The sequence below is a fragment of the Aulostomus chinensis genome, chromosome 20 (genome assembly GCF_037954235.1).
Source record: "Aulostomus chinensis isolate RoL2024-O1b breed Wild chromosome 20, RoL_Achi_v1.0, whole genome shotgun sequence".
Classification (NCBI taxonomy): domain Eukaryota; kingdom Metazoa; phylum Chordata; class Actinopteri; order Syngnathiformes; family Aulostomidae; genus Aulostomus; species Aulostomus chinensis.
The window spans coordinates 4,141,654-4,163,291 of NC_141339.1; the positions used below are offsets into that span (position 1 = coordinate 4,141,654).

A 21,638-nucleotide genomic window follows, 5' to 3' on the forward strand; every position below is an offset into this window, starting at 1 on the left:
GTGGAGCTGGACCCAAATGCAGAAATGGACGGCTGGCAGAACTTGGCGAAAACTCAAAATTTCATGTAAATAAAAGTAAACAAAATGTGAACTGTTGAAGTAAATACAAACAGGCTGGAAAATGAACGGTAAGAGAAACAGAAAAGCTAACAAGGATAAGTCTGTTTTATACATAACATAACTTTTGACAAAGGAACGCTAACACCTTACACAACCACTCCCATTCATTGTGCTAAGCCAATTAACACAGGAGTCAGCTGGCTAATGCAGCATGGGGGCGGGGTGGTTCTGATCTTCTTGTGTGTCTCTGAGGTAGCCGGTAGGCTCCTTCAATGTCAGTGAAACATGTGGACACCAAAGTTTGACTCACTGGGGAAAAGTGTAGTTGTTCAACAGTTTTTGATTCACAGGCTTTTGAGCTCAAGCCATGTAGAACCTGATCGACAAAGAATGATTTTTAATGAGAAGAACTGGGCAAGGCAAGCTGGCAAGTTGAGGGAGAGAGCAGTAGTAGAGCTGCTTTACAGAGACAGGCTCCCAGACACTCTTAAACTTAATTGCCATGAACGTATGATGACACTCCCGAACAAAGTTACAGGGAACATTCTAGTTTGGGGATCAAATGTACAACAACATTCTCAGTTCAGGTTGTAAAAACATGGCTGCCAGAGCTTCTTTGACATGACTTGCATGCCTTTCATCTGTGAAAAATAGCATGAAGTAATTCTTTGGGGTGCTGCTGGGATCAGAGGCCTCTACGTGACTTCACCTTTCCAGCAGGTGATCGACCTGATTGTGACCTGATACACACGTTCGTGGTGGCCACCCTGGCTTTCTGAGTTGCTCACTTTATGTATTTTAACGACACATTCAATCAGAGCTGGATTTTACAAGTGTGTGTGGAAGTGGTTTATAGGTTTAATTTCTTTTAAGTGACAAAAGGTGAAGACATGCCTGAGTATTTTTAGAGGAGTTCTGAGAACATTCCCTTACCTGCCTACTGACGTAAGGCCAATCAGGGATAAGACGTCCGGTGGCTTGTGGCTAGAAGCTTTTGCAGTACCTGGTGGGAGCACTGAGTTGCTGCCATGTGATTGGCTGGTTACGTGCTTGCGTTAACAGGTAGTTGAACAGGTGTGACTAATAAAGTGGCAAGTGAGTGTATATGTACTATGATAAGTCACATTCAAACACAAATTTATGACAAATATTCTGAGCTTTAATTGGTTGATTTTAAGAGGTTACATAGTAGTAAACATACTGGTTACACGCGTTAAGTTTCATGAATTCATCCACTCAAGCCCCATGTGCATGTCACACCTTGCCTCCAATCTTTCAGGCTTGCTTTAGAAAAACGAAATTAAAAAAAACAAACAAACAAAAAAAACCACAATCTCACACCCTGCAATCTGAGTCCTAGCTCGCAAATCACCCTCCTCCTTCTTAACCCCTCCCCCCCCCTCAGTCCACAGCAGCACAACCTTTGACCTTCTTCACTCAGACTGGAACACTTGAAACGGTCCCCGGGGGAGTGGGGGGGTGGGGTCCCGTGTCAGACCAGCTGGTGAGAGTTCACGTCTAGCACCATGATAGCTTTAATAGTGAAAACATTGTCCATCAACGGCTGCTGCTGTCATGGCGTCTGCAAAGTCGTCTCAGTCCACATTGAGGCTTTTTTTTTGTTTTGTTTTGTTTTTTTGGTGATGCTTTTCAATTCCATGATTATTTGAAGAACTTGGAAGGAACAGACAGAGTGCATTATATTGTCCTCATTTAAATCAAGTAACACACGTAGACAAACTTCAAGTAGAGTATGGAGTATGCATATGTTGCGTCCCAGCCATGTCATCTTGTCATGCCAAGCAGGGGGAAAATACATCTGAATGCCCGTGGGGAAAAAAAAACAAAACCAAACAACTTATAAAGAAATCAAACTGCTAAAAAAAATGCTACAAATCATAATAAACCAAACCGAGTATAGAAAATATTACATGTTAGCTAACGGCCTTTCAGAATAAAAGACAGGAATAAATGGAGTGACAAAGACAGTGAGTGTCCACACCTGTCCCTTCAAAAGAATTAGTGCACCATTATTACATTTTAAAATAACCTAAATACAACATGTGGCAACATAAAGCTGCATGAAACATGTTAGTCCTACTGTCTTGCATGAAGCTCCAAAATGTATCAAGAACACTTCATCAGCGCTGTTTATTGAGGGATAGCTAGCAGACAGGTGAGTGTGCGTACAGTTATTTATACTTTTCTTTTCATGAGTGCAACAATGAATCAAAACCATTTCAGATGTATGGCTTTGATTCCAGAGAAGCAGGCCGGGGCGCTGATGCTGAACGCTCCACCTGTCCTCCTCAGACAGTCAGTTCTGGAGCTTTTATCCAAAAGCAAACAGTTGAAGGCAACGCCATATATCATGATATCTCCAGAATATCAAAGATTGGATTATTTAGACATTTAATCCAATATTCTGGAAACATGACTTTGGTTGCAGAGAGCAGCAGGTCAGCCCTCTGGTCTAATGCTGCCCCCTGCTGGTGTGTCTGCGTGGTATCAAGCTAAAATGCTACAGTCGAGGCAGCTAAGAGGGTGTGGTTAGGTGTCAGTTAATGAGCAAAGAATAGGAACAAGTTTAGGCACATAACGTTAGGGCCAACCCACATTTGGGGATTAATATCTATGTGGTCGTCGTTGTTTATCTTCTAAGAGCCGTGACCAGCAGAATAACCCCGGTGTCATCTAAACCATGGGATATTTACAATACAATACTTGACTTTTTTCCATGTTAAATGACATTTTTTGACACTTAGGTTACAAAAAAAAAGTCTTGACCGACACCGGTATCATCCTTCAACGACTAAATGAGATCTAGAAAGTGCTTTAATTTACCCAGGAAAAGCAAATACATTTTCAGCCCAAGATTCCAGGCTCAGTGCTTCGAGCCTCATCATTAAGGTCACAATACCACGTTACACCACATAGTACATTTAAGAAATGTGAGAAAGGTTCTGAGTGCTCCTCCTACATGGAGCTTTGACCCTGTATCATGATGTGGAGGATGCGTGGAGGAGTAACAGTGTGTACACACGAGACAACAGAGGAGGGAGAAGAGAGGGAAGAGAGGAGTACCAGTAAGTACTAGTGATGATTTCCAAGAGTCACTGCAGGTGAAACATCGATCCACGCCTTGATGTGTTTTAAACATTCTCTCCTTCATCCTGTGCTGCGTTTCCTTCTGTCCATCTCTATAACAGGTCCGGGAGGTGGCTGTAGACCGAGTCCAGCAGCGTCTGGCTGGCCTCTTGACTTTTCACTCCCGCAATCTCAAAAAGACGATCCAGCTTGTCCTCGGCAGCCGGGATCTCCTCGATGACGTGCAGCTCCTCCGGGTTCAGGATGTGCAGCATGTCGTCAAAGATGGGCTGGAGGTCACATGGGTCCAGACGCACCTGTCTGAGCACCGTGTCTTTTTTCTCTGGAGGGAGGACAGAGAGGAGAAGACGACGGTGAACAAGCGCTCCATGCAACAGTGGATTAAGACAGGTAACAGCGGCTTTACTGACCGTCTGCTTATTTTTGTCGCCTCAGATGAAGCTACGCAGGTTGAAAAGTCAATCGTGGAAATAAAACTGTACTTTATGGCATACATTATCACTTTAAATTACTCCCATCTAAACATAACGGTGTTGCCAGGATGAACAGATTTACATCTTTGGTATCAACATCCACAAGGTCAAAACCAGACATGAGTCGAACACAAATCATGATGTGTATGTTAATAGACATGTCACCATCAGCTGAGACACATCTGCTTTACTGTCCATTTGTGTCTCCATCACTCAAACAGAACCAGACACTAATCATCCATCTTGGCCAGCGGAGATGCTGCGTCACACGCAACATGTGCAGTGACTGTGCCGAGGTCAGAGATACAGATCATACAAGTCTCCTGTCACACTCTCTGCCTTGTGTGACTCTTAGCACTCCTGCAGGTTTATCTACTGCTACACTGAGAACGAAAGTAAAGAAAGAAACTGAGCTTTGTTAAAACCTCACATCACTAAAACTGCAATGTGGGAGAAACATTCATCATTTGACCATTTAGGCCATTTTGTGATCATGTTACTTTAGAGCCTACCTAGGTATTTACACTTTTCTACCACTCGGGGGCATCAACATACAAAAGTTACTCAGCCAGCGATGAAAATCTTGACAGGCTGAGAATGAATGAGCTGATTTACAGGGTAGCAGAAAAGCCAAGCAAAGATATTCACGAACAAGTTGCTGAGGGATGTTGCTAGAGGTTCAGGGGAACCATCTAGGGAGGGGTCCTTCAGGGGCGGTTGGCATTTTCTGTGTTTGTTGTTGTTTTTGCGTGAATGAAAATTGTGCTTAAAACGACTGACACGCTGGAGGGGGTTTACATGGACACTTCAAACTGTTTTTTTACTCTTCTGCCTCGGCTTGGATTTAACGCGCAGCTGGTGAAGTACGGATTGTGTTCCAGTTATACAGGTGATTAACACCCATGAGCTCCTGCAAAACAAACAAACCTGTTAACTGACAGATAAACGCTATCTCAAGTGTTGGGCGTCACCTACTGCTGTTCTGGTCTAGGATGGTCTACTGTGTTTTCAATACGTTGTCTGGAACTAGTAAGGTCTTTAACTTGGTGTCCTTCTCCTATTGATGTGGCACATTGGATAGTTTAAACTCATCCGTGCACGTTTACATGGATTTCTTTTTGATCTCCTGCCAACACCAAAATTTCTAGATGACTAAGGGGCATAGGTGGGACTTGAAATGAACTTGGTTGATGTAGCCATTGTCAAGTTTGAGTCATCAGAAAACCTCACATGAGGCATTAAACCAGGTTGGTTTGTTCTAAAACGTTTCGGAAGACAGTGTATTACTTTTGTACAGTTACTGTTAATTTGTGTTTTTCAGTAGACACAGACTGAAACTTGTTTTCCCACAGATCAAAGCCACAGACAAATATCTATCGGCATCTCAACATCGGCCCTCAACTATCGGTGTGGATGCAGAGCTCCTATCAGCTCCAGCCACCCGCGGTAAACATGACCTCACACAGCTGCGTGTTGGGACATTTACCTTTCGTGATGAAGGAGCCGTTCCTGCTGAGGGCGGAGTCTTTGCTGGAGGTGGAGTCACAGCGGAGCAGGGGTTCTGATTCATCGGGGAAGAAGCCTTTGGTGCGGTCCACCGGCGACTGCTCCACACCTACTGCGCTGCCCCCCCCAACGCTACTACTGTGACTGCCGCTCCCGACGCTGCTAGGAGACTCCAGGGGCTTGTGAATGGGACTGAGGCTTTGGCTTGCATTCACTGACGTCATCAGCTGGTTGATGTCAAACTGTAGAGGGATTAAGGAGTAAGGGGGGAGGGGAGGGGACACAAGAGAGGAAAGCGTGAGAGAAGAATCAGTTACAGACTGACGCTAACACCTTCCATTGGGTCAAAGTCAGAGTTGGAAACCTCCTGAAATAAATTCCAAAATTTCTCATACACAAAGGGTTACATTGACTCTATAAAGTTTTGCTTACATCTATGTTGTACAAAATATTTCTTTCAGAAGTTTTTACTGATAATTCGGTTGCAAGGTATCGAGAACACAAACCTGCACCCACCGAAAGGCACACTTCCATCTTTGCCTGCTAGAATATTTGAGAAAACATCCCGTTTGAATCCCTCTGCACTGAAGCTGTGCAACAGACTTCTGTGGGACTTCCATGGGTCTTAGTGTTTTATTGTGTTGTTTCCTCTAAGAATCCCCCTGAATGTTCAGATGAATACTGTGTTGTTGGATATGTTGAAACAAAAATATAATTTACATTCATAATAGAATAACTTTTATACTTTGATCATTTTATTGTGACTTTATTTTGATACACGACAATTTCCAGCAGAACTGAATTCTCTCCTTCCTTCCCTCTCTTGATCTTCCTCTGCTACCTTCTGTTCTGGTCATTCTCTCCGGGGTGGTAATGAACCTACGGTGTAAACCAGTAGGGACTGGTTTGAGGGATGAGCTCATGAGAGCATGATTTGTTTTCCCCAGCGTGAGCCCAGTTAGGCCTGAAGGTCGGAGGAGAGGTCATTTCATTCACTGTGCAGACTGGAAATGGAAAAAGCTAAAGAGGGACTAAACAGTGAAAACCCACGTAACAGTGACTTACAGCTGGGCTTTTTTTTTGACTGACTCCCCTTCTGGATGGCGTGGAGGATTCAACCTGTTCCGATGGATTTCTGCTAGGTTGCGTATCAGAGCTGATGAATGAGGACGTGACACAGAAACACGACTGTTCTCATTCTCTTGTTTGCTCTCTCTGTTCACGTCTGGGTCACAGCGCTGCAGTGTGACAACACTTACGTGATTCTAACAGAACAAATACACTCTGTCTCACTCACAAAGGCACACGCACACACATCCACACACATGCAAACAACCACACACACAAACAAACACACACACACACACCCTGGAGAAGACATATTGACATTCACAAAGCAGCAGATGCAACTGGAACATTCATGTTTTGCAGATGCTGGAAAAGAAAAACACAGTGACCCACATTTATTGACCTCGTGAGACAGGAAGTCAGGATACACGCATGGCAAAAGCACGTAATCTGATATTTAACCTTGTGACGCACAGCTAAATGTTTCATGACTGCTATTCATCCTTTTAAATGTCTAAAATCTAAATGTGCATACAGTCAAACCATATTTGACTTCAGTCACCAAGATAATGTTTTCAAGAGCAACCGGCACAACCGCGGTCTCGTCTGCCCGTATTTCGCTAAACCAGTGGTTCTCAAACTTTTTCTATCATTCCCCCCTATGGAGGAAGAAAAATTTTCATCCCCCCCCCCCCCCCCACGCCAAATTTTTTGACAAAATAGGCCATGTTTAACTTTATGGACCTATGAAAAATTACAAACATTCCTTTAATTTTTCAGAACTAGAAAAAATGAAATAAAATGTGTTTCATCCCTGTCAAATATCCCTCCATTTTAAAAACAGACCTGACAACAATTGCTATTAAAGAGGTTTAAAGCGCTTTGGTTCCGCCGCGAAAAAAATTCCGACGTCCAAACGGAGGGAAAAAGGGGAGGGGGGGGGAACTAATGTTTGGACGTCGGAATTTTTTTCGCGGCGGAACCATAAACAAAGCGAAAGGTGAGGGGAAACTAATGTTTGGACGTCGGAATTTTTTTCCCGGTGGAACCATAAACATAGCGAAAGGTGAAGGGGGAAATAATGTTTGGACGTCGGGTGACTCGCACCCCCCCTGGGACGCCTCCGCGCCCCCCCCGGGGGTGCTCACCACACACGTTGAGAAACGCTGCGCTAAACTGAAAGCTCGTATAAAATCCTCTGATACAAGACAATGGAGTTCTGGAGAAGACTACATCAAAACAAATCACGTCCTGTACATTTGGTCTCTGTCACGTCCCAACGGTCGTCTTCAGTGAAACCGAGCAGGACAAACACTGTGTTTGATTTTATCTGATGAATATATGTTGCAATGTGACTGTCACCTCCTGTACTTTAGGGGCCACCCTCAAGGTTTTTCTTAACTCTCAAATAATTTCTGCCATATCAACAACAGTGTATACACTGATTTGTGAGTGAACATTAGAACATTCAGGTTTGGGTTAAAATACAAATACGTAAATACATAAATTAATAAAAGCAACTTCAGATGCCCCAACATCTCGCTAAAAATACCAGGTTTAAATGCCCCGACCTCTTGTTTCTGGCACATGATTACGTGAGTTATACGCAAAACTTAGTGCAGGCTTTTTTGTAAAAGTGAATGAAAATAACAGTTGAGCCACAGCAGCTGATGGAAGTGACGACACACAGGGTGTTGGTTCATTCTAACGGTCAGTATGAGTACCACACGCTGACACAATCTTGCAGCATGAGGTAAAAGGGCTTTTAGTTCTCTTGTGACACACGCTGTGCTTCATTTTCATCTCATTATTGCGGCTATCGATCTGGACCCACAGCAGATGGGTGTGGAGGCATCGTGTTAAAATGCAGTTGCTGATTGTTAGCCGTAGGTGAGGGTCCCCTCTGTCTTCACGCTTCTAACATGAATTCTGAACTGAGGCCTTGAGCTAGCTCCTAGTAGACAGCAGCGCTGCAGCTAGCTGTGTCTGTATCTATGTCTGTGTCTGTGGCTGTCGTCTCCAGCTCCATATAGTGCAGAAACAGATGTTGGGAGGAATGAAAGAGGCGGCATTCTCCTTATCACAAGTCAGTGTTGAATCAAAGTGATGTTGAAACTGGTAGTTGAAGCTAAAACAGGCAGCATAATGTTGCTTTAACATAACATTTAGGCAGTTTTGTGGTAAAGGTATCATCCGCAACTGTATAACCTTTAATTTTGTGAATGTGTTTATTTTTGCAAAGGATTCAGTGCAACTGTGATGGAACTGACAATGTAATCACAGCTAAACACGAGATGGCACAGTAGCCAGCCCATGTGAGAGGGAGTGTCCTGGGTGGGCGGGGGCCCACAGCCCACCCAGGTAGAGCCACTCTGTCTGACAACAGTTGGAATCTGATTTCCCTTCGTTGGCAGCCGCAAGCAGCTCAGACCTAAGAGCTAAGTGCTAAGGGTCACTTTGGAGGAGAACAGTACCAGTGTTCCAGAAAGTTCCCAGATTGGTGTGTGACAGGGAGAGAGGCAGACGGATCAGGATGAGTTGCTGATTTCTCCTGTCAGCACAGCACAAAGGCCTGCTGGAGACACACAGGCCAGTGACCATATGCGTGCAGCACACAAACTGAGTCAGCAAGCCTCTTTGGCACATGGCTGCTGTATGAAGGACACAGGGGACAGACACATGCCAACACTGGGGATATTTTGATTAATTAGATCCAAAACCTCACAGCAAAGAGTCTCACTCAGCTCTAATTACTCCCAAAACAGATGAGCTATGAGCTCAGATGCAGCTAAGAAAGAACAGGCTGTTGGGTCGTTAATGTCAAAGTTTGCTGAACCTTCCCCACTAACTCATCTATGACATTTACAGCAGATATCGCAGCGCTGCTCTATAAAGCACCCCCCCCCCCCAAAAAAAAAAAACAGCTCTCTGAATGACCCCTGCAGCTTCTGGGAAATGATTGTCCTTTACCTCATGAAGTAAAGGGTGTGGTTATATTTTATTATCTCCTGAGTCTCATTAGGAGATGGACTGAAATGGGAAGTAAGCCATAAAAACCCAATATGGGAACAAATTGCATTTGATAGTCTATCATTACTGGAAGAAGGAGAGAGTGTGTGTGTGTGTGTGTGTGTGTGTGTGTGTGTGTGTGTGTGTGTTTGTGTTTTGTGGAGACAAATCAAATGGACAGAAGGGATTTTATCAATGTAATCATGTCACCACAAAACATAAACCTTGAGTCTTCAATGTTCCTGAAGGCAACACAGGACACATTAAGTTCCTAAATCCATCATTGTGATGTGTGAGTTTCTGTTACGACCTGGAGCCCAGCCGGTCAAATCAACCTATAGGGCACTCTTGATACTGGAAATACTTTTGTAGGTTTATAAAATAACTAAGGTTCACATGCAAGCTTTTGCTGGAGCTTTCAACCTGATCACACAGTCTTCATCATCATGAGCAGCCAACATTAGACTGGAATCGTGACTGTTAATCGATCTCTGTGACGATTGAGCAAAATCCAGCATGCATGGAGACACTTTAATCCAGGTAAAATCCAGAAACCATAAGAGGACCTCAAGTTTGAAATGCTTTCTCAAATACATGTTTAGTAAAAAAATCTTGTTGCATCCAGTTTGTATTCCTCAAGGCACAAACATGGCAAGTCTATAGGCCATATATGACCATGGCGTGTGGTCAAAGTGCTAGATAGAGCTGGGTATCATCTGCATAGCTATGATATGTATGAGCGCCCTTTAGTTTTGGAGAGCGAGACGGATGGATGTCCATGTTAAAGAAAAAAGGCCTAAGAAGTGATCCTTGTGGAACCCCTCATGGTGATTACATCAGATTGATCATAAAAGATATTCACCTCAGCACTGTTCCTGATAATCCACACTAATTTTCCAGTCCAACTCAGAGTAATTTATTGAGCAAAATATAAATTACTTTGCTAAGATCTAATATTGTCATTACCATTTAGGTGAATGGGATTCAAAATGTTTACGAGAGCAGTTTACGCACCGCAGTGTGAACGGAAATGTGATTGAAAGCTGCCCATATGTTATTTGTCAGTAATAAATGATGAATTAATTTAAAAAAAATCTTACTTAGAAGTAGAAGATTTGAGATAGGCTTTAGTTAGACAGTACTGAAGCATCCAGGTTCCTTTTTTTTTGGAGAGGCCTGACAACTGCAGTTTCCAATGATGCTAGAAAAATCCCTGTGAGAAAAGAGCAGTTTAATATGCAAAAAATCCACAACCAAAGAGCTAAAAACACTTAACACTAATTGGATATGGAAATTATGGGTGAATGAGGTTTATATAGCGCAATTCATGGTGTCCCTGGCTTGATACTTCGCCACTTTAATACGGCTTAAAGGATAAATCAGTTTTATTACAACTTGTTATTAATTCTAGTGGTTAAGATCAGGGGGTGAGAAACACTCTCCTCGTGTCAGTGCAGTTGACAACTGCTTGTTTGTGCCATGCTTTAGAGCTCCCAGATCTAATTACACTTGCAGTTACTTTGGTGTGCACCAGCGAAGGTCCCAGCTGAATCAAACTAGCGCGGTGATTGCTGTGTGTCAATACAAGCTTTCCTGAACCTGCGTTCACTCCGGTGTTTTGTTTTTTTTGTTTTTGTTTTTTACAGAGCTGAAAATGCCAAGGAGTTTCTGGTGCAATTATTCAGAATTCTAGAGGAAATTCAAATGTTAGCACAAGGTTCAGTGTTTCCTTTGGTCTTTGGTTCTAGATTAAATAAGTCCTGAACCTTACGGGGAGAGAAGACTGACACTCTCTGCCAGCTCTTCAGATTTCGCGGGCGAGGAAACGTCTTGGCGAGTACAACCATCTGGTTGAAGAGCGTCTTCATTTTTTTGTTCGGCACTCATGAAGGATGTGATGTTTGGTCTTTGTGGTATTTGTCCCGCCCCTCCTCCACTGTGATTGGACTGCTAGGTGAAAGGTTATATGCTGACAGTGGCATTTAACCCGAAGTTGAGAGGTTCAGCACCACATCATGCTGCTGGCACATGTTGTGCTCCCATTGCAAAGAATTCAAAAGTTCTGCTGGGCTCAGGAAAAAATGCTTTGGTTGCCCGAAGATGCTTTTGCACATGAGCTGCACCACTGAGCTTCTGCTGTTTTCAAGTGCATGTCAGATTGATCAGACGATAGTTTTCTCTGAGTGCAGAAGGACTTCACTTGCGTGCATGAACGGAAATGTTTTGGTTGGACGTGTTTAAAATGGAGTTCTGCTCTGTTTGTGGCTTCTGCTAGCAAAGAAACCCAGAGCTGCCGGTACCTTCATGATTTTGAAGAGGAGAGGAATCACATACAGTGATAAACATCAGTAAACATCTGGGCAGTTATTTCATTTTTTTTATTCTTGATGTTACTAATTTGTTAGCAATGTAACACATCTAACTTGTTGACACTGATATCACTTTCAGCCAGTGATGTCACAGCTCAGCCAGTGTGCACTGCATCTAGGAATCCAATGGACACAACTGGACCGTCTGACTGTGGGGTGTTCATGTGCTCTTTCACCTTGGAAGCTGGTCTACCCAACACATCTGACACAATACCATTAGACATAATCTGGAGGAACTGGGATTGGGCTTGGACCAGCTATAGCATGGGTTTACCCTGTCAGCTCCTCAGTACAAAGTCAGTGTAATGTCTGATCCAGCCCATGTCATAGCAAGCAGGCAGAAATGTTGATGACCTCCCCATTAAGTAACTGGTGATGAAGCCAAATAGTGTGTTACACAAGAGAAGATTTAGACAAAGATGCCTATGCCTCATGAAAAACTGAAGAGAGACGAGAGTCAGCGACCATCAGGGGCTCACAGCATTCAACAGCAAAACACCAAGTCAGGAATCAGCCGCTCGACCGCAGCATTCATTTGTGTGTCTTCTGATTGTTTCGAAGGACAAAGTTTGTGGCAGTCTCCTGTGCGTGCCACATGTTTGAAACACTGTTCATGCCCGATCCTCCAGATGAAGTCCAGGGATCAAATGAGAAACTGGCTAGAAAGAAGATTGATGTTCCATCTTCACACAGCAGCACAGCCACATAACTCAGGAGCTGATAGCCTTCAGCTGTTGTTCACCAGCAGTCTCGGAAGCACCATTAGCTGGGCAGGTCCTGTACCGAAACCGAGTGAAATTAAATTTCAGAGCCAGAGTTCTCAGCACTTGGCCGGGTATCTTGGCCATTCAGTCAATGGCACTGAGCCGCAATCTCATCACTAGGCTGCAGCATCTTTTTTTTTTTGCTACTTTGTATTCTGGCCAGGTAAGAATGGAGCACGTCTGCAACACGTTAGAGACGACACAAGCAAAGAGGTTCGAGTTACACAAACGTTGTGCTCTTCCTTTGCAAATGGGACAATTGATCATTGAGCTTCTGATGTCACGTCCAGCTCTATTGGTCTCAGACCTTTGCAAATGTAATCGGAAGCAGGTTTAGATCCGTAAAATACACGGGAAAGGTAAGAGAAGTGGAGGAAACAGGTAAAAACACAGAGACATCACAGTCTGTTTGAATATGGTTGAAGAGAATCATTCACCATCTTTGAGACATTTCTCCTCCTCTCCCCCTGCTCCACTTATGTTTCATTCCGCTAATTAAATTATAGGGGGCATCTTTCCTCTTTACTGACTCTCCTCCCTCGGGATGACCTGATGATTCATCACACAGCAGTCATATTGAAATGTAACAGTTTGGCTGCTCTCTAATCACGTTGTACAAAGTGATGTCAGCCAGGGCCACAGCAGCAGGCGGGCACAGCAGCATCTCAGTTCATTTTCTGCATGAATAAAACATTAATTAATCATCATTTTTACTTCACTAAAGTTTGACTGTGACCCTCTGATGTTTCTTGAAGATACAAATTTATTTCTGATTTAGAGCTCAGCTTTTGAAGTGCTAAGACAGAGCAGTCACATATGACATCAGGGTCAAATACTGAGTTTAAATTTGATCTGTATTAATAACAGGGAAGATGACAAACTCATCTCTCACCAAAATGCTTCATAACTGTGCTGTGTGGTCAAACTCTCCTGCTGCAGCCGAGATTAAAATAGAAACAAGCATCAGACAGCTGACGCTCAGTTGTTCCAGTGGGAATACCATCAATACTGCCAGCGAAGTCATTGTGGTGTTGTGTAACAGACGCATTAACTTGCTTCCCTTAAGTATTGAGCTGGTTTCTGACTAGTTGCTGAAGTTTGGCACATAACTACACTTTATTAATGTTCTGTCTGTCTGTCTTTCTCTGTCACCCTGATGGAAATGTTTCATCTTTCAGTTCCACTTTGGTTTTAAGTCCAAATGTGCCTTCAGATTTTGGTCCTTATGCTGCTTCCCTTTTACGGTGAAAAGAATTTTTTCAGAAATCTCTTTAAATCTGTTAGGTCCTACATCCGAGGTGCAGTTCTGAAAAGGTGTGTCGTTTTCTTTGAGTGGGTTTGCAAGTACAGTTGTAGTTGTAGCTCAGTTAGGCCGTTCCATCGGTCTACCATCATCATCCCAGGATGCAAGAGCTGCAGAGGAATCCTTTTACTGGTGAATCTGAACTCTTATGCGGTGCTTTATCTCCTTACAGCTGGTTGCATTCAGACTCTGTTGTGGGCTAGAATGAAGTGAACACATGCCTGAGCAAACCAACTCCATCCGCAGTGTCTAGGTGTTCGTCCGTCAGACTGTAAACAGACTCTTTCTACATTACAGTACTGTATGTTAAGGCCCAGTTTAAGATACATTTTGTTTTTGGACGACAGGAATTTTGGATTCTTATACATTTGGAGTGTGCCTCATGTGGGGCCTGACCCCCATGGAATTTATGAGCCTGATGTTGATTTAAGAGCAGAAAAAGAAAATCACTGATTATCCACATATGCTAACAATACAGAGAACCAGCAACCCTTAGGTCACAAGCTTCTCTAACCCTCAGGTCACCTCAACCCTACTCTTCTTCTCATAACCTTCTGGAAAGCTGTACACATGGAGTTATCAAGGGATTAGCTGATGAAAAGATTTATCTACTTTCAAAATGTCACTGGATTGAGCCGGCCATGGTAGTTAAATTAATCACACCATGAGGATATTTGTCTTTTTTCAAAAGGAACATATCATTTCTGGGACACATCGCATCACGTGACAGACAGCATGGCTTGTAATAGCACGGTTGAATCATCTAGGAACACCATATGAATGCAAAGCACAATGACGTGTGAGGTGCACAGGAATTGGATGACGGTTAAAGATGGAAACACAGCAAACATGTTTCACATCTTGAAGAAAAAAAAAACAACCCACACCATCGCATGCAGCAGACTACCAAGGTTAGCAAGCAGGTAGTGCCGGGTGGTGATGCACGGACAGAGAGTAAACCAAGCATGAGTACCAGGAAAACAGCTGGAGCCCTAGAAAGTTGTACTTTCTACTACAAAATGAGCGAACAGGACATGAAAATTGCTTTCTTACTTTATGAAGCCCATTGTTGGGCCGAGGATATGATGTCAATTCAAACAGTGGAAATGGAGGACTTACAGCAGCTGCTTGAGAAGCTTGACGGCAGCTCCAAGAACCCAACATCCACGGTTCATGGTTGGATGGACACTGTCAATTCACTTCATTCTTTTTGCACGAATGACCAGTAAAATATAGAGAGTGTTTTATATAGTAATGCATATCATTATTGCAAATTTCCATGAAATATCATGATGTGATTTTGAGGCCATATCGCCCGCCCTAGTTGGCCACCACAGCTGCACGCTCGTGCCGTATCCAGGTCTTATTACACGTACATCTGTGGCGGTACTGAACATAATTCATACCAAAGCTTCTTAACTGATTTATGGTACCTGTGGATGTTTTTACTTGTCTCCTCTACTGTTTCAGAGCTGCTAAACCTGATTTTTATTTCTTCGTTTCGGGCGAGTCTTTATGCTCCAGCCCTGCTTCCCCCTGTCTTTCCCAATTTTAGCTGTTCACATGTTCTCACCCCCCAGATCAGCCGTTTCGGTCTGATCGGTTGATACGCAAGTTCAGATTCCTTTGTTTCTGATGGCATCCTTGAGACATTGTTGGCTTCCATTTCTTAGTTTTTAATTTCCTGTACCAGCTTGCCTTTGTCCATCAATCAATACTCTGATGATCTCAAGCCTGATGTGTCGTGCACTTGGAGCCTATTTTTCTTTGTTCCTCATGTGTTTGTCTGCAGGGTGGTACATCCTGTTTACATCAAAGCTTCTTGTTGCTTATGTGCTATATTTCCTTTGAGTTAAAAAGTGGTTAATTCAAATGAGTTCGTGTCACTTTGGACAGAAGTGTCTGCTAACTGGCTGATGTAAAAGAATGTAATGCGCTGTGGTTTGCACCAAACCTGACCAGAGCTTCTCCACGTCAAGTGCCACCATCGGTGATGAGTCCTAATCTACCTAACCACACTCAGAGAACCACACCTGGTAAAACGCTGCATCAGCTAAGTTCATCCGTGTTGTTCATTCATCTCAGCTCAAACTGAGTGGCTTAGCATTTGCACTGAAGACATTTTCTCCTCCTCACTGTTCAGAACAAACTAGACTGAAACGAAGTTGCTCTGCTTTGCAGTTAATAAGTGGAACTGGGAAGTATTTTGTTCATACTGTGGCTTCTTTTTTTTTATCTTTTTGCAATACATGGAATCAAATACCTTTTGCAATAAGAACACTGGCATTATCTGCAGGGATTGAAACATATTTGCACCATGATGCAGCATTTGTTCTTATTACATTCGTATTCAACTGAAAAATGGCTCTAATAGCTGAGCTCCCACTTCCTGTGGTCTCTACAGAACACTGCGCTTGCCAAATCACCAGCGTGCCTCCCTCACTAAACTATCTATTAACCGCTATCTGATCTGCAAGCAGTCCAGAGAGATAGAGCGATGGGGATTGCAGGAGATCATCTGCTGATTATTAAACTCTACTGAAAGGCTAAATTGTCGTGGTGGAGACACTGAGAGCTCAGACAGTCTGCATGTCTTTAAAATGAGAACAAGACTCTAACTGTGCGGCGCCGACCTTGAGGAGTTCACTCAAGGGCAGTTTGAAGTTGGAGGAGAGGCAGGAAGAGAGAAATGAAGTTAGTAGATGGCGATGAAGGATCTGCTGAGTCCCGTGTGTTTTCTGTCTGTGTGTGAAAAGGTTACAGAGTCGAACACCATGCGCAAGGTTGAACAGAGGAGTTGTTTACTGTATAAAAGTACTGCATGTACGTCCCAGGCTGCATCCGCGTCAACGTGTGTGGAGGTTTATGGGAAAATGAGAGGAAAACAAACAACACAATACAAGGAAACACATATATAGAGAATTTAGGCAAAACAAGCCGAGGTAATATGAACATGCAGTACTGAACATCAATTAAGCTTCGTGGTTTGTGGTAAACCACCACCGGCTGAAAATACTGGTCCTTACTTTAACTGTGGATGCAAACCACTACAGCTTCCACATGCTGGAGTAAAAATAGCCAGATAAGAATAAAATCCACAGCATTAGTAAAACATAGCAGTGCTTTGAGTTGAACGCTATCATACTCATTTGCTTAAAATGTAAATGGGTACTGCTATCAGTTCCCTCATGTCCGTACACATAAATAACTCGAGATTTTCTGCATCCCTCTTGTGCAGAAGCTCAACATGATATTACACACACAGAAATGTGACCGGAACAAAGAAGTAGATTCTTGCGATACATTTTACTTTTGATACATTTAAGAGCCTCTACAACTTCACTTTAACTTAAGTAACTAGTTTGACTCAAGACTTCAATCTTTACCAGTCTCTTTTTTTTTTTCTGAACCTCTACTTGAGTGGTGAATGTGTGTTTGCCAGGTCTTATTTTGCAGTTTTGATCGGTGTTGCTTCAGCTAATCGCCCCGCCAGTGCTGCCTGTCTCAGTCTGTCACTTCTTGTTAATTGACAATTGTCCTACTTGCCCTGAATGCAGCACAAGCAGCTACCATAGTCGCAGACATGCAGCACCCTATAAAGTTTACTTCGTGATGATTTATTGTATTCATTTTGTCACAAAATAATTTTTAGCAGACCTTCAATATTATTTTGGGAAGGGAAATTGAATCTTGCTTGGCAAGTTCTTTTGGACATTTTGAATATTAGTGGTTAATTAATAATAACTGTTTGTTGTTTGCCCCCCCCCCCCCCCCCATTCAAGCTGCACCTCCAAGAGGAAACAGAATATATCTGGTGATACACCACATCCCTGCAGACATGGCAATAATTTGAATAAAAATAATGCAATTATTGTGTATTGTGTCTCCTAAAGGAATGTTGCAGAAAAAGGGGGGGGGGGGGCACCCACTAGCTTGTACAGCCGATGCTAACAGAGCATCAGGCAGGTTTTTTTCATGATCCAACTCTGAATCAACCTGTGTTTCCCACTGATCTCTCATCCTACCTGTGGGTTGTCCTCCATGACACATCGGATCTTCTCCACCACATCGATGCGGCGCTGTCTGTGCAGGGCGTTGATCAGCTTGGCCAGATTTGCATCGCTGTCTCGAATGGTCCAGTGCTGCAGTGCTGCGTAAGCCCGCTCGTGATCTGAGGAGTAGCCGTTGGAAAAAGCAGCCACCTCTCGCTCAGTGGCGTTCGCCAGCGACTGATAGATGTCAATCCAATGGGTGCCCACCTGGGCCGCCACCAACTTCAGAATGTCCACCCCTGATCAGAGGAAGAGAAAGAAAGATGACGGCTTCGTCTGTCTTATCCACGAATCAGGTATCACATGTCAACTGAGACCTTGAGATTCTTTCATTCACAGACCACTGAATGGACTCTGCACCTGCTAATAAGATGCAGCAAAAATTAAATGGACACACACACACACACACACACTACACTCAGTGTGTGTGTAATGATGTGTTATTAAATTACATGTCCTCACTGCAGCACATTGTAACTTAAAAAAAAGGCTATTTTTACAGCCTCTACAGATTTTGATCACTGACTCATGGCGCATGACAAGAAGTTACAAGCTGACTTTTATTCATTTTAAAGTAAAAAGGATCAGGATGCTTAAAAGGCAGGTGTCCAACTTTTTAAAGTGAAGGAAAACCTGTGAGCAGAGATTTTTTCTGTCTTCTGTGGCATAAAATTAGAGCAAAGATTCTGTCGAGAACTGTATGTCAGTCTCTGCTGCATCAAATACGAGTCACTACTTTTCTGTGTTGCCAGTCATTTAAAGCAGCCATGTTTAACTGGTTCAAGGCTCCATCAGGGGGTCCAAGTGAGTTCACAAGACACCAGTAGCACTTCAGGAACTCAAGGAACATAGCAACAGCTACAGACCCGACCATGAACCCCAGCCAAGCTTTAAACACACACACACACACACACACACACACACACACACACACACACACACACACACACACACACACACACACACGTTATGTGAGAGGAGCAGGAGTCATGGATCTCCTTAGATCCACTGGAGGTGTCTCTCTTATTTTAGCATGTGGACACACACCTGCTGTGTGTTTGACAGGGATTTAATACACAGACATTCATGACGACAGACAGCTGTTGCGCGGCTGCTCTGGGAAAAAACATCATCCATTCACCTGAAACCAGATTTTAGGAGCGCTTCGCATCCACGTGTTCTCCAGAATATCTCATCTACAGTTCTCTTGTGTTCTTCTGTGGAGGGATTTTTGATTATTTTGAAATCTAAAAAAATGATGCTGAAGGTAAACAGGAGAAGTCACATGGCCTCTCCGGTGTTATGCTCTAAAAACAGCAGAGGTGGTCGTAGATGTTATGTGGAGCCGTCCAATCAAATGCATAGCAAACCCTGCTAAGCATGCTGGGTATTATGGGAGTCTCTGCACATGTTATTACTATTCATGTGCATCAATCATGATTGCATTTTTCTACCTCAACCTCATCACACATGAGACACGTGTGTGTGTGTGTGTGTGTGTGGGGGGGGGGGAGAGAGAGAGAGAGAGAGAGAACTCACTGCCCATTCTAGTGGAGTGATCTACACTGGAAGGCTCCAGGATGTTATAAACCCTTTGCACTCTAACACTGCTTTTCACAAGTAGCCCTCATCATCATCATCATCACTCTGCGCACACACTGTCTGCTCAACTTCTTCACTGACACTCATGAGAGCTGACAATGACTCAACAGGAAAATAGATGTCATTAGTTTGTCAGCAAAAACAACACAATGCCTCTACGTCCTCCACCTGAGGTCCAACCTCAGGCTAGGGAATGTATTTCATCAATGAAAGTCCTCAGAAAGATATAAGTAACAAGGTTTTGTGTGTGTGTGTGTGTGTGTGTGTGTGTGTGTGTGTGTGTGTGTGTTTCTAGGGTGGTTTCAATTCTGTAATAAACCACAATCTTAACTTCAATTCCTGAGTGAAATCATTTATCAGACAAAGAATAAACACGCCAATTACTCGTCATCATGCTGTGTGATTTGAAGTCATTTAATCGTTTAATTATCATTCTAATCCAGACAGGGTTGACAACGGACCCTCTTCCTATTTTTCTGTCTTCTTCAACAAAATGTGTCTCTTGGATGCACTGACTGGTCCATCACCCTGCATCAGCTTTGATATCTTGTCATAAATCCTAATAATTTCAGTCTATTTGAATTTTAAAAAATAAATTAAAAAACCTCTATCGGATCAGCTTCCTGTCCTACATGACCGTTCTACTTCCCAGACGTCAAAAATGATTTATCCCTCCATTTTTGATAAACATCAGGTTGATCCCTGATTTGTGTCCAAAGTAGCAAACATGATAAGAGCATAAATCCAGGATCATTCTGAGAGATTAAATGGATGAAAGCCACCAGAAGAGACCTATGGCCTGATGAACACACACACGCACACACACACGAACACACACACACACACAGGCATGCTCCCATGTACATAAATAAATACAGACACAAATATGGATGCTCACACGAGCTGAGAGGCGAAACGGGCATGTGAAGTGAGCACGTATGCTAACTCATCCACTCAAAGGCCACGCACCATGCATGCTACACAGTCACACCTATTCTTCACATAAACCATAACCTTGACCAGGCCTGACTCTGTCCTACGCCATAGGAAACCCTGACATAAACACTTTCCAGTTGAGACTGACCTCATTTTGAATTTGCAATTTGGTTTAAAAGATTTCTGTTGAAGGATGAAAAGCACATGCGTGCATGCACACGCACATACACACACATGCACCAACTACTCGTGCTGAAGATTAATAAAGTCAAGTGAATCCTGGAGAGACCCAGAGGACGTCGCGTGTTGGACTTCTGGCCCTCGAGCCTGACTCACCATAACACACAGTGACAGCGGAGAAATCCCCCCTGCATGCATGCCTCACTGTCCCTGTTAGCAGACCACATTTAACTGACCTATATAAGTCTCGTGATAATTCAGTATGTCAGCCAGCGGATTTGCTTATGTGTTTGCATGAGGGAGTAGCAGGAGTGTGTGTGCCTTTGTGTATGTGTGAGCAATACAATGTGCACTCGTCCATTTTCTACTGCTTATCCTGTTAAGGGTTGTGGGGGGGTGGATCCTATCCCAGCAGCTTTTGTGCGAGAGGCAGGGTTCACCCTGGACAGGTCACCAGTCCATGGCAGGACCAACACATAGAGACAAACAACCATTCACACTCACAGTCACACCTACGGTCAATTTAGAGTCTGGATTAACCTGGTCCCCTCTTGATGTCTTTGGACTGTGGAGGAAGCTGGAGTACCAGAGAGAACCCAGCAGGAACAGGGAGAACATGGAGACTCACACAGAAAGATCCTGTGCCCGAGCCAGGATTTGAACCCAGAACCTTGCTGTGAGACGACAGTGCTGACCGCTGCACCACTGTGGCACCATGGTGTTATCCCCAATTTGGTGAAATGTGTGTGTGAGTGCTTATCCCCAATTTGCGCAAATTCTGCAAATTAGGACTAATCAAATAACAGCCACTTGCTGGTCTTCATAGAGGGACGGCATGGCTCAGAGTTAGAGTGGCCGTCTAGCAATAAAAAGGGTCGCTGGTTCGATCCTCATTTCCCCTGGTGACCATGTTGAAGTGTCCTTGAGCAAGATACTGCGCCCCTAATTGCTCCTGATGGCTCTGTGATGGCGAGCTGTCCAGGGTGAACCCCGCCTCTCACCCAATATCAGCTGGGATAGGCTCCAGTCCCACGGCGACCCTTAACAGATACGTGGTATAGAAAATGGATGGATGTTTTTTTTATAATAAATTGTTCAGTCAAAATGGTTTACAAAGCATGAAACAGCAGCCTGGAGGGGACAAGCTGTGAGTGAGCTCACATGAGGGGGCCTCACTGGGGGCACGCGTCACTCTCTGCATGTATCCA

General features: G+C 43.6%; 1 protein-coding gene across 1 annotated transcript in view; it reads right to left on the bottom strand.

The window, feature by feature from the left end:
- Positions 1-903: 903 nt before the first annotated feature.
- Positions 904-21,638, bottom strand: part of tnfrsf21 (tumor necrosis factor receptor superfamily, member 21) — a 44,133-nt gene continuing 23,398 nt past the window's right edge. Inside the window, exons 4-6 of the mRNA XM_086190102.1 lie at positions 17,686-17,951; positions 5,128-5,389; positions 904-3,490 (exon numbers count right to left, since the gene is read on the bottom strand). Of these exons, the coding sequence (XP_086046228.1) occupies positions 3,261-3,490; positions 5,128-5,389; positions 17,686-17,951 (758 nt within the window). The 3' untranslated portion in view covers positions 904-3,260. The remainder of the gene's footprint in view (positions 3,491-5,127; positions 5,390-17,685; positions 17,952-21,638) is intronic.